The sequence below is a fragment of the Suricata suricatta genome, chromosome 10 (assembly GCF_006229205.1).
Source record: "Suricata suricatta isolate VVHF042 chromosome 10, meerkat_22Aug2017_6uvM2_HiC, whole genome shotgun sequence".
In the NCBI taxonomy this organism is placed as follows: Eukaryota; Metazoa; Chordata; class Mammalia; order Carnivora; family Herpestidae; genus Suricata; species Suricata suricatta.
Window position 1 is genome coordinate 3,479,638 of NC_043709.1, and position 13,976 is coordinate 3,493,613.

General features: G+C 48.3%; 1 protein-coding gene and 1 long non-coding RNA gene across 2 annotated transcripts in view; both read right to left on the reverse strand.

Moving 5' to 3' along the window:
- Positions 1–448: 448 nt before the first annotated feature.
- LOC115303331 lies at positions 449–7,794 on the reverse strand. The gene is made up of 2 exons (XR_003913978.1): positions 6,911–7,794; positions 449–1,020 (listed from the first exon to the last, which is right to left on the reverse strand). It is a non-coding gene; the product is annotated as an uncharacterized LOC115303331 (long non-coding RNA).
- Positions 7,795–12,483: 4,689 nt separating this feature from the next.
- The window catches only part of ATXN10 (ataxin 10), a 140,515-nt gene continuing 139,022 nt past the window's right edge, over positions 12,484–13,976 (reverse strand). The window contains exon 13 of the mRNA XM_029954084.1: positions 12,484–13,752. Coding sequence (XP_029809944.1) covers positions 13,750–13,752 — 3 coding nt within the window. The 3' untranslated portion in view covers positions 12,484–13,749. The remainder of the gene's footprint in view (positions 13,753–13,976) is intronic.

Consider the following 13,976-nt stretch of genomic DNA (forward strand, 5'->3'; position numbering starts at 1 on the left):
TGGGCAGGCACCTGCCAGGGGCCGCACCGGTGGCCCCCCAGCAACTTCCACAGCGCCCTGCTCTGTGGGAACAAAGGCCCCAGGAGCCCGCCCCTGGCCTGGGGTCACATGGCTAGTGGGTTAAGCACTGGGTTAAGACCCAACCCTACCGGACTCCCAAGTGCACACTTTCCGTGGTGACCTGCTGCCGCCGCCCTCCTGTGAAGGGGACCAGATGATTGGGGATCTGCTGGAGAGCCCTGGGTGCGCGCGTGCGTGTGCACACCCCTGCGGCCATGCCCCCCAGCCCAGACCTGCACGGCGGTGCCCCAGGGGAACGTTGGCAGGACCCCTGCCGCTCACACGCCACGGGCGCTGGGCCCTGGCAGAGCGGGGAGGCCGGCTGCGCTGGCCCACCCACAAGCCGGGAGCTCACCACGCTCTTAATCAGTAAGATATGTTTCTGGAATAAAAACCACATCAGCATTTTTTATTTTCAAGTTCAGACAAGGTGTTTTTTTTTCCTTCCCAATTTTCCCTTCACATGGGTGAGGCTAATCCTCTCGCCTTGACGGACAGGTCTTCAGACTCCGCCATAGCATAAAGAAGTCAACAATCAATGGCAACAGCACGGGGGAGACTTTCCTTCGAGTTTTTCGGATTTTCAGTAAGTCCACAACCCGTAATTACCAGCACAAAGTGTTTAAAACGCGATAGGCGGCCTGTGGCTGGGCCGTCCGGGCAGACACGTGGCGGTCCTGCAGGACGGTTCTTGCCCTTCCCGTGTTTATCATCGTACGGATTCTTGCCTTTCTTCCCAAGGATCTGCCCTGGGGGGCGGGATGGTCGGCAGGTAGATGGGCTCCCACCTGGGACCAGGGAGGGGCGAGGCTCCGAGGAAGAGGGGCGAGGGGCCTTTGGAGAAGGCCCAGGTATAAGCCGGAGCTCCGGGAGAAACCCCTGAAATCCAGAATGCCTCTCTTTCATGAGTGGGGAGGCTCTTCCATTGCTACAGAGTAAATTCAGACCAAGTCTCTGCTCCTGGAAGTGAAATGACCTCTAGTTAATAAAAGGGGGGTAGGGGTGGGGGGCAAACCCAATGCAGTGACTTGGTTGGGTGTATGTTTGGGAGGGTCTCCAAGAAGGAACATTTAAGCTGAGCCCCAAAGGCCGAGTCAGGATCAGCCTGGGGAGGAAAGGGTGAGAGTTGCAGGGGGAGCTGGGAGCAAGGCTGGTCCCCAGGAGAGAGCAGTCTGTTTAGGTGAGGCTCGGTGGGGCCCTTCTGGCATTCTCCACAGGGGCCTGGTCCACTAAATGTCATGATACCCCGGAGCTGGGGGACTGTGACAACTCACACTTCCACACGTCCCCAAATGCCCCCTTGTGGGGGTAGGGGGTACTGCCACCAGGGGACAGGTAGAGATAAGGTGTGTGCACTTTCCAGTGCAGGGGTGCGGGGTGGGGGTGCTGGGGCATGGAGTGAAGTATGCGGGTTAGAGAGGAGACAGTCACAGACATGTGGCACTGGGTCCAATGCCATATGGGGGAGTCAGCCCTGAAGTTTGGGTACGGGAAGGGAGATGACAAATTTGTGCTCTAGAAAGGTTCCTGGCTGCCAGGTGAGGCAGGATTTAAAGGTGTTGGGATTGAAGGCAGAGGCCTGGGATTTTCTTTGTGTAAAGATTAGTCACGAATTCAATTTTTTAAACTGATATAGGGCTATCTGGATTTTTTATTTCTTTTTGTGTTCATTTTGAAAATTCATGTCTTTCACGGAAATAATTCAAGTTAAAATTTTTTTTGGCATAAAGTTGTCCACATTCCCCCTCATTCTCCTTTTAATGTCTGTAGGACTTGTAGTGATGCCTCATCCTTCATTACTGACGATCTGTATTTTTTTCTTCTGTCTCTAGGGACTCATCAACATTACTGATCTTTCTAAAAAACAGCTTTCAGTTTTACTGATATTCTCTACTGCTCACACATCTTCTATTTAAGAGTAGGAGAGCACAAGTGGGGGGGGACAGAGAGAGAGGGAAAGAGAGAATCCTAAGCAGGTGCCACACTGTCATAACTTATGAACTGTGAGATCATGGTCTGAGCCCAAGTCAGACACTTAACTGACTGAGCCACCTGGGCGCCCCTCCCCCATTTTCTATTTCCTTGCCTCCTGCTTTTATCGGTACTGTTTACATCGTTCTTCTTAGTGTTTCATGTGCTCTTCTTTTTCTAGTGGAAACTTAGATCATTGATTTTATTTTTATTTTATTAAAAACATTTTTATGTCTTTATTTTGAGAGACAGAGAGCGAGCGGGGGAGGGGCAGAGAGAGAGGGAGACACAGATCTGAAGCAGCTCCAGGCTGTAAGCTATCAGCACAGAGCCCGACGTGGGGCTTAAAGTCACAGACTACAAGATCATGACCTGAGCCGGAGTTGGACACTCAACCGACTGAGCCACCCAGGTGCCCCCAATCATTATTTTAAATTGCTCTTCTAACAAAGCGTTTTATTTAAAGCCCTTCGTTTCCCTTAAACACCTGCCTATGGCATTTCAAGAATTTTCCTGTATTGTATTTCTCTCACCATTCAGATAAACCTTTTTAAACTTGTTTTAAAATTTCCTTTTTCATCCACAGGTTATTTAGAAATTTTCTTTTTAACTTCCAAATATTCAGGTATTTTCCAGGTATCTTTTTGTTATAGATTTTAATTTAATTCTGTGAGGGCCAGTATTTGCTTCTATATATGAGATTCTATATATTCTGCATGATTTCAAGCATAAAAATATTTGGATAGAATTCTGCCAGTGAAAATGAAAGGAAATGCAGAAGAAAAAGTACGAAAATAATTTCCAGGCATTAAAAAAAAAGCACATTCATTTTTATGACAAATTATGGTGAGGACATTTTTCTACGTCTCAAGTCTATTACAGTCATTGGAAGGAGTGATGTAATATTTTAAAGGATCTCTACTATTCGTGGCAAATTATGTTATTTCCAATGATAAGGACTTAAGATGAAAAACTTAGGAATCAACTTGAAATGCTGGTATAACTTGTTTCCAAGGTTTTTATAAGGGAGATGTAAACAAAGTTTGGAGACAACTGGGGGGAACTGGGAACTGGAGGCTTTCCTTTCCTTTAAGATGCGTGTGACTCGTTGGCAAGGGCGCAGGGGCGCCGAGGCACGGGCCCACGGGGCCAGAAGGGCAAGTCCGCGTCCACAGAGCACCGGGGTGTGAGAGGCACGTGCCTGGGCGGCCACTTCGAGCTGGCGGTGCTCTGCCGTCTCCTAAAGGGGTCAGATTCGCCTTCCTCCCCCAGAGCCGATGCTGAGTCCGTGGTCCAGCACACGACGCAGTCCAGGGCACCGCTGCCTAACCCGGGGAGTCCTGGAAGGCACAGACTAAGGTGGACCCAAGTTCCTGGAAGACTTCCTGGAGGGGACAGCGTTATGACAGGGCCTGAAGGAACGGGCAGGATTTAGGCGGCAGGGAGAGGACGGACCGGCTTGGGTCCTGGGGCAGGAAGCAGGCGGAGCTGGGGCCGATCAAGGAAGCTGCTTGCCCTTCACTCCTGGTCCTTCTAACCAAAGGCAGGAAAATCGGCTCAACAGGCCACCGGGCTTGAGTGCAGCACCAGGGCGACACGGACGAGCCGGCAGAGCGACAGGGCAGGGAGGAGCCAGGCCCCGGCCGACCCAGCGGGCCCCGGGATCCCAGCCCGGCTTACAGTCCAGCGCGACCACCGGACCGGAGGCCACCGCAGAGGTAAAGGATCGCTCCTGTCGGGCCACTCTATTTTGGGTTCTTTTTGGATAGCAGCTCAGCCTGCAGCCGGGTGAGAATCTTTGTTAAGTGTGAACTAGAAGACACACACAGACCAAGACACAAAACGTACATCAGCGCAAACTGAACCCACCGGCAACCTCCTGCCCGAAGAGAACCACCTTCCTTCGTCTGTGGTTGGCCCTGCTCGCGGACGCGCTGCAGACAGGCACTCAGTCGTCGTCTGGCTGTGGCTTCCTCCACATGGCGCCGCGAACCCCTCCCCGCGGAGTGTGGCTGCAGCTCACTGCCCACGGCCCTGCACTCCGTGGACGTGTCACGACGTACCTGGCCGTCGCACTGCTGGTGGCTTGGGTTGTTTCCACTTCCTGGCTACCACACACTTAACGCTGCCCTGGGGACTTACAGCTCGTCTGTCTTTGGTTCACCTGCGCGTACCCTTTTGTTAGGTATGGACCTCGTAGTGGAGACGCTGGGTCACATAATACACTAATCTTCAAGTTTAGCAGAAAATGCCAAGTTGCTTCCCAAAGTGGTTACAGAGTTGTGCCAATTTACACTTCCACCAGCAGTGTTGAGAGTTCTGTCTGCTCCACATCCTCACGGACAAACACGTGGTATTGTAGTCTTATTTTTAGCTCTTCTGGTGGGTCGTGGGAGGAGTTCATTGTGGTTTCGACTGGCATTTCCTTGATTACTAATGAGGTCAAATGCCTTGGCGTGTCTGTTGGTGAAATGGGTATCTTGTGTGCAGTGCTTGTTCTAGTCCTGTGCCCATTTTTGACAACTTTTTAATTGCGACGTAGTTCTCAATCTATTTGGGATACGAGCCCTTTGTCAATTATATGTTTTAAGTATCTTCTTCCAATGCCTTTTCACCAACTGTGCCTTAATTTTTAATCAAGTCCATTTTTAACAGCTTGTGCAATGTAGTTAAGAAATCTTACCCCATCTGTTGTGAGGCTCTATTTTCTAGAAGTTTTAGCATTTTGCTTTTCATATTCAGACTTGCAATCCGTTTAGGAATTGGTATTTTTATATGGTACAAGGCAGGAGTCAAGTTTCCTTAACCCTCCTCGGTTCCTCAGGGGCCTGTGCGGGGTTTGCTTCGATCACCCTCTCCCCGTGCTCTGCAACGCCATTTAACAAAAAATATTTCGAGTGTCCATAGATGAGAACTGATTGTGGACGCTATTCTGCGTCTTTGTTCTGCTGATCAAGTGCAATGCAATCCTATGTTAACTCCTCTAGTTTCCCACAGTTTGATGTGCATCTTGTTCTTTCAGAGTGTCTTGGCTGTTCTTGCTTTTTGCAGTTCCTCATACCTTTTAGAATTAATTTAAAATTCTATTTTCGAAATCTTTGTTGCTGGTACGTAGAACGTCAACGGACCTTTGTATATTTACTTTGTATTCAGCAGCCTGCTATCCCCACTCATTCTACTGTTTTGCGTGTAGATCTCATCGCCACCAGCTGCACAGCCATCCTGTTGTCTGCCCGAGGCCGCCTTTCCCCATTTTTTTTTTTTTTTTGATGTACCTCACTGGCTATTTCACCTTTCCAATATACGGGTGAAAACAAGTGGTGAATTGTGACTAACCATGCCTTATTCTGAAGAGTCAAAAGGAAAGGTTTCCACATTTCTTCATGACGTCCAGAACTTGCTATAGGAGTTTTTGTAGATACTCGTCATCACCGTAAGGAATTGCCTTCCTGTCCCCACTTTGCTGTTCTTATTAATATCATGATTGGATGTTGAATTTTTAACCTAACTCACTTTTTCTGCATGAATTGATCATGATTTTAATCTATTTATGCAGTGATGTTTATGACATTAAAAAGTGTTACACCAGTCTTGCATCCCTGAGATACAGTTACTAATGTGCTTAGGCTCTTGGGATCTGGGTTCGCGCAGAAGACTGGACTTCACAGTTCCTTTCTTCTAATAAACTTTTCAGGTGTTGATACGAAGGCTGTGCTGCCCTCACAGAGTGAACTGTGAAGTGTTCCTTCTTTTTCTGGAAAAGTCTGTGTGTGATTGGCAGTATTTCTTCCTAAAATGTTGGTAGAACTTGTTGCTGAAGCTATCTGAGCATGAGTTTTCTCTGTGGAAGTTTTAAAGATTAAATAGTTAAAGTATTATGTTTTTGTAAAATATATTTTTATTTCAGGGCACCTGGTTGGCTCAGTGGGTTAAACATCTGACTCTTGGTTTCGGTTCAGGTCAGGTCATGATCTCACGGTGAGATGGAGTCCCGTGGTGAGTGTGAAGCCTGCTTGGGATTCTCTCTCTCCTCTCTCCCTGCCCCTCCCTGGCTCACACACACTCACTCTTTCACAGAATAAATAAACATTAAAAAGATTTTATATTTTTATTTCATTTTGTTTCACTTTTTTACGAAACCAATTTGTCCATGTCATCTGTAAGTTCAAATTTATTGGCATAAAGTATTCAAAATATTCTTTTATGGACTTAAAACTTTTTTTAGTGTTTATTTTGAGGGAAAGAGAGAGACAGAGTGCAAGCAGGGGAGGGGCACAGAAAGAGGGAGACACAGAATCTGAAGCAGCTCCAGGCTCCGAGCTCCCATTGCGGGGCTCAAACTCACAAACCGTGAGATCATGGCCTGAGCTGAGGTTGGACATCTAACCAACTGAGCCACCCAGGTGCCCCTCTTTTTTTATTTTAAAAATTATTGCAGTTATTTCCTTTTTAAGTATGTTTTGCTCTCATATTAGTTCTGTTTTTCCCCTTTAACTGTGGGTTTAAGTTACAGTCATACTACTTAAGGATGTGTAGGGGACTCATTTTCTGCCGCCTTTTCTCACATGTGCACTTAAAGTAATAAATCTCCAACTAAGAATAGCTTTAACTGCACTCCACAAACTTTGTATGTAGCATTTTCATTAATGTTCGCTTAAAAGTATTTTCTAATATTCATTTCTTGGTTTTGACCCTTAGGTACTTGAGAAATTTACTGCTTAATTCCTAAAGTTGTGGGAATTTTCTAGGTATCTGCTGTGTAGCCTAACTGTTCTAGGGTCAGAACATACTAGGTATGATTTTAATCCTTTGGAGTTTGAGACTTGTCTAATGGCACAGAAAATAGGCAGACATGGTAAGTGGGGCCACGCATACTCACAAAGTATCACAGGTGCTGGGTGTGATGTTCTAGAGAGATCCAACGGGCCAGCCCTGACTGCACTGCACCTATTCTTATGGGTTGTTCTGCTTGTTTTACAGTTGACTACAGACCAGTGCGTGCTGACCGTCTGATGGCTCCAGTCTGCAGATGGGGGCAAGAACACCCCACGGGGTGGTCAGTAGACACAGGCCGGGAGCACAAGATGGCGGCTGCAGAGGGAGGGGGAGGAGCAGGAGAGGCAGGGAGGGAGGAAGAGAGAGACGGATGCAATCACCACTTAGCTGAGTGAAGGAGAGAACCTTCTGTCCAAGCGAGGTGGTGTTCACGTTAATCTTCTCTTGTTCCCGCCTTCTTGGTGAGATTTCAAGCCTCAGGTTTAGTGCTGACTTCCTAGTATCTTACCAAAAACCAAAATGCTCATTCTATTCCTTCTTAGACTGTAAATACAGACATTAGACCTTTGTACTGTCCCAGAGGTCTCTTACCCCATCTTCTGTACTTTCCACCATGTTGTCTCTTGGTAGATCATTTTAGATACTTTTGACTGGTTGGTCTTCCATTTGCGATTTCTATCTTTTGTGGCTCAAATCAACTACTGATTTATTAATTTTATTTTTTTCAGTTTATGAATTTTCATGTGATTCTCTTTCATACAGTGTCCTGTCTTTTGCAGACATGTTCAGTGGTGTCTTCTGTCACTTTAAACATAAGGAACAAGGTTGTTTTAAATTTCTGCTTGAGAACTCGGTTATCTGGAGCCTTCTGTGTTCACTTCTATTAGTTATTAACGGCTTAATTTTCATATTATGTTGTCTTGTCACCTCATTATTTTTGACTGAGTGCTAGAGAACATACATGGAAAATCACACAAATAACTTGAGACTAACCTTTTTCCAGAGAGGATTCACCCAGGACAGCAGTAACCAGGACGCCTGACAGCAGAGCTCACCAAGTTACACAGACTCAGTTCCTAGAGCTGAAAATATGCGAAACCGAGCGCAGTTTGTTGATCATTTCTGGCTCACGATCACTCTTCTGATGCAGCCCTTTGGGGTCGCAGCCTAAAGAAACAGAGGTTTACCAGCAGCGTCTCCCGTCACCTGGGCTCCCCAAGGCTGGGATTAAGCACCACTAGGCCACTTGGCCTCTCTGCTTCCCCTTCTGAAATGACATATTATCTCCAGAGGAAAAAGTGGCCCAAATACCAGACTCTCCCAGCCTGTCTATCCCTGGATCCCAGCCCTGTAATTTTTCAATATATCTTCTTAGCTACCTGGCACCTCTGAATAGTGGTTTAAACATATTTTGGGCTGCTTTTTAGTGGTCTTCAGGGAGGCTGGTCAGAACCATCATGGATTTGGGAGTGCCCTCTCTTTTCTGACATAAATAATTCTCCAAGAAAACTTACCTTAGGCCCTTATCTTCCTTCCGAGACCTCCCATAGTGTGCACCCTAAAACACAAATTAAAGCTCTATGCACTGAGATTTTCACAGTGGCACTAGGGTGATGAGAAAAATACAAAATGTTCTAATAATAAGACAATGGCTACGTCCACGATGGAACGTTTTGATGATGCAGCCACTGAAATTCTTTTTATGATGATATATCTTTTTTTAATAGTTTTTTTTACTAGTTTTTTAATTTTTTAAATTTATTTTTGAGAGAGAGAGAGAGACAGCACGAGCAGGGGAGGGTCAGGGAGAGGGAGACACAGAGTCCGAAGCAGCTCCAGGCTCTGAGCTGTCAGCACAGAGCCCAACGCGGGGCTCGAACCCACGAACCGTGAGGTCCTGACCTGAGCCGAAGCCGGACGCTCCACCGACGGAGCCCTGCAGGCGCCCCGTACAGAGATATCCGAAGCTGTAATGTCAAGTGTTGGCTTACGCGGAGGCTCAAAACGTGGGCTACATTCAGTGGCAAGCCCACTTCTCTGTCCACACTTCCACCCCAGACAATCTCATTTATCCCCATGGCCTCAAAGATCGTCTACACGACTCCACATGTGTATTCCCAGCACCGAGCCGTCTTCTGAGCTCCAGTCTTGGACACTCAGTTACTGTTTAAAGTATCTCCATTGAGAGGTCACAAAGGCATCTCAAACGGTTTGCCCCAAGGAGAACCTGGATTCCCTCCGCTCCAAACAAAACCCACACCAGAACTATTCTTCACATCACACTTTCCCACCTCGGTGAACAGCCATCTGCCCAGCTGCTCCATAGCGTTTTAAGAGTGGTTCTTGTTTATTCATTTAGCCCATCCTCAGCAATCCACCAGCAGATCCCACGAATCCCATGTCCAACAGACCGACCAAACGCAAACCTGCCGCCCCACAGCCACTGACCCGTGCGTGTCTAAGTCGCCCCACAAATTATGTCTCAGGTTCTGCTCTTTTCCCAGTGCATTTCATTTTCCACACCGCAGCAAGGGCGGGCACTGAAACACGTGAAGTGGGTCTTCCCATTCCTCTGCGGAGGCCACTTCCCAACGCACTTCAAGGAAGATCCGCGTCCCCCATGGCTTGGGAGGCCCTGCACGATCGGACTCCTGCCTACCCCTCTGACCCCGTCTCCCTGGCCACTGCTGTCTGGCCACCAGGCACCGGCCCCCTGGCCCCCCTCCTGGCCGCTGCCCACATGAAGCTTGGTGTGCTGGGGCCTCAGGGGCTGGTCACGGTCTCGCGGTGAACGCTCTGCCCAGCCCTCCGGACGGGTCAGACGGGATCGCCTCAGAAGGGACAGCCCCTCACTGTCCGCATCGCCACTTTGTTTTCTGCACAGTGTTTACTACAGTGTGTGCTTTGTTCTTGTTCTGCTGATCTGTTTACTTGCGAATTTTCTGTCATTTTCATGAGCTTGACAAGGGCATGGACCACGTCTGTCTCCTTTCCTGCGGCGCCCCCCGTGCCTGTCTGGAACGCTGCTGGAGAAGGCTGGGCTCCAAGTGGCTAAAGCAACTTGCTCAGGGCCTCGCAGCCGTGTTCTTCCCACGGAGCACCCCCTGCTCTCCGCCCTGGGCCACAACCCAGGCATTTCTGCTACATGTATCCTCCATGCTTCTGGGAAAGAAGCTGCATTTTCTTCCTCACTCATTCTCTTCTAATTAACTGCAATTAATCATTAAGCATTTGCTGTCTGCAACTCAACTTCCTCATCCATGAAATGGGGCACCAGAACAGACGGTGTCGCTGCTATGAAGATTACATCATTAATGTTTTCAAAGTGCCAAGAGCACTGCCTGGCGCGCGAGAGGCATTATAGGAGCATCTGCTGAGGAGATGAAATGCGCTTGCGAGCACCTACTGTGTGTCAGCCCCGTGGAGGCAGGGGCAGGGGCAAGGTGCCGTCTCTGCCTCCATCAGACACGCTCACAGCGAAGGGCCGGCCGGCGCACGTCACAGCGGTAAGGGGGGTAACTGGCAGCAATGAATGCTTGCCACCCAGTGCGCTCAGTAATTCTTACCCACGGGCACGCCTGCGGGCCGCCGGTATCATGAGCCCCACCAGCGGCGAGGAAGTGGAGGCATGGAGCTCACGGAGCCTGCCCGGAGTCACGCAGGGGGGAGGCGGGGACCTGCCACCCCCGCGCTCACTTCAGTCTGCGCCTTTCAACCACTCTGCTTCACGGCAGTGCGACAACTGCACCTGTGCTGTGAGCCGCAGCAAGTCCCCTCAGCTGATGTAAGATGCGCTCGACACAGCTCTGTGAATGGAGGACGTGCGTTGTTTAAACAACAACAAAAACCCATTTTAACCTAATATTTCCAATTTAAGGTTTTAAATGAAACAATGAACAATGATCAAAACCTCCAAAAAGTCATTTCCATCAGCCTCACTGTCTCTGGTTGTGATGAGGGAAGTCTGAATTCCTTAATACCATAACCACCACATCGACAGGAAAAGCTTACCTTTAAAATTCATGTATGTTATAAACAGAAAATAAAACTTGTACTGTAAAGTATCACCTAAATAAGACCTGACTTAAAAAACCCAAATATATATATATATATGTGTATATATATATATATATATATATATTTGTAGGGAAGAGAAAAACAGGTATTATATAAGTGTGAATATGGAAAACAAGGATTTTTCATATACTGGCCTTTGTGGCTGAAATGATCAGGACCTTGGACAGCGTCAAAACAAGGCCCCGGTTTCCTCTGCTGCCCAATCCCCCCCCTAAGACTGGACTGGATTTGTGTTAGATTTTAAACGTTAGGATTCTTTTGTGTTAGATTTTAAATGTTAGGTTAAATGTCAACCTCTCCACATTTTATAATTCTGTCCTAATTTTAATGACTCTCATGTAAAAACTGGCTCCTTTAAGTGCCAAACTTGCTGATGAGGAACACGTGTTTTAGTCTTTCTCCTGCAGAGACTGGTGTTTCTATTACAACGTCTTTGTCTGTTCATTCAGGGATGGAAGCAACAAGACAGTAGTGACATCTGAGTAACATTTAGGTCCCAGGTGTGGTGAAGAGAGCAGGGTATTGGTGCCTTCAGTTGATACTGGGCACAAGACACACACACATGAAACGTTAATTTTTCATTTAAAAATCTACTAATGGGCGGCCAAAACGGCCGCAATCGTTTCTCTTTACCCCATTGTGCAACACGGGCAGCGTTCAGCGGTCTCCGAGCTCTGTGGCTCAATGAACAAGTCACTGAACAAAACTCTGTCTCAGTATCAGCTTCTGAAACAACTCCTCAGCAGACCCACAAGATGTATTCAGATGGAGACACATAAATCCTAATAGGATATTACTACAATTGTGAAAATACCTATTTCTGAAATGTCAACACCCATCGGGAACGTACTCAACAAAACCCTTCTGCGAAATTCTTGGACTCAGTACCCGGCAGAGAGCCTTCCCCTGCGATCTTTTGTAACGAAACAGCTGAGGAAACGGAGGTGCTCTGTCGGCGTGCTCTGGGAAGCATGACCTGGTCACCAAACTCCTGCGGCCATTCCGTCCCTCACAAGTGCTGTAAGGCTGGCCCGCCTTCCCTTCTTCTTCTAAATGACCGGCTGAGGTGGGGATTTAATCCTCTGCAGCAGAACCGCCGAGTCCTCGGGCGGAGGGCCGGCGGCCGCTGGCCGTGCCGGGGATTAGCCGCCCAGGCCTCCGAGCGGCCACAATGCAGCTGTCAGCATGTTTTCACTATGCCAGCCCCACGTTTCCTAGTTAGAAAACACACAGCCATTACCCCTTTCTGTGTTCCCACACAAGGCCCCTTTTGTTTATTTGTGTTTGTTATTATACGGCTTATACCAGCAGGTCTGTTTGATCCCACTGGTGTGCACACATCCATTGAGAGAAGAGAAAGACGTGTCTACTGCAGACTTGTTAAAGGGAAAAGGGACTCCCACTGGTTTTCCCTTTGGAGGGCCTCTCTTTGAGAACAGGATGTTTAACTCTTTGTGTCCCAGGAAAGAATGGCTTCTTTGTGCATTTTACATTTTGAGAAAAGGCTTCTTTACCGATGGAATGTCATGAACGGGAGAAAAAACCATGACAATCACCACACTCCTGGAAGCCGACGTTGCTTCAGAAACAGAGAGCACGTTAGCATGCGGGACAACTTTTATTTCATTCTGAACACGCTTACGTTGTTTTTACAGAGCGGTTTATGTAGGGCTTACAGAAAACTCAGAAGCACTTTACTCTGGAACAATCAGTATGTCTGTGAAGCTTCTGGCTGGGTCTTTGCTGCTTTTATTTTGGAGGATTCGACAGGGACTGTGCACACTCTGGACAGTCAGTAACACGGCTGCTGGAGGGCGTGCTATGCGCTCGTACACGACCTCGCGCTGGAGCCCCCTGCGGCCACATCAACGCTCTGGGCGGCAGCAGGGATGCCAGCGCTTGCCTAGTCCAGCCCCGCCTCTAACATTGGAATACGGGCAGGGAGAAGAGGGCAGAGAGACAGAGGTGGGTCAGATTAGCTCCTGGGCCCTGGCGCTACTTTTGTAACTCCGGCAAGCGGAGCGTGGCGGAAACATGGAAAGTGGGTGCTGTGGGAGACGGCGCCTTTGAAACTGAACACGACACGGACGTGCTTTAATCCCGTGGTCCTGCGCAGAGAGCGCCCTTGACGGAGGAGGGGGCAGGCCTGCGCCTGGGAGAACAATGGGTCTGGAGGTCTAGTTCCCAGGGGATTTGGAAAGAGAAGAGTTAACGGCCCGCATGCTCACCCCCGCCCCCTCCCTGTCAGGTCCCCTATGTCCCCAAGGGCTGGGCTCAGTGACAGCACAGCCCAGTCCCTAAAATGAAGAGGGAGCTTCTCTATTCTTCAGCATCTCTCGAATTAATTAGCTGGAAATGAGTCTTGTCAATGTTTTGGAAAGGCAGAAAGGGTGAAAAGAGACTGCGAGAATTAATCACAGTGAGAAACTACTTCAGCTGCCTGCCAGAGTTCAGAAAACCCAGCGAGCAGAGAAGAAAAGGCATCGGGCTGATTCGCCATCTGAAGGAACAAACGGAATCCAAGCAAGCGGCCCAGGCTTTGCCAAACGAGGGATGCGCCCTCCAGGAAAAGAGTTTATTACCTGCGCGCAGTAAGTACAATATATGACTTAAATGCACACTGTATCCACGGGGACAAAGGCAAACCAGACAGTTACGTTTCTAAAGCAAAGAAACAACAGAATACTCAAGTTACTTTCACTTTCGAGCTCAGACACATCTACCTCTAGTACCTAAGAGACTCACGTGTTCCCGAATTTGTATTTAACAAATCTGCAAACCCTTGCAATCTGACCTCCTGCAGGAGATGAAGAAAAGTCCATGAAACAGATTCCCCAAATTCAGACACTTCAATGGAGAGTTCATTCACTAAGAAGAAAAAAGAAACAAGATTGCAGATATAACCAATGTAAGAATGATCCAAGGGAACAGACACGCGCGCGCGCACGAAGGGGCTTTTGGTCAGCAGCTGAGGGAGAAACCGCTCACACGACCAAGGGGCCCCTGGGGCAGCCCGCCCCAGCTACCTCTTCAGGAAAACCTAATTCCCGTCAGAAACTTTTAGACCACACGGAAATGTTGACAGGCTTTTT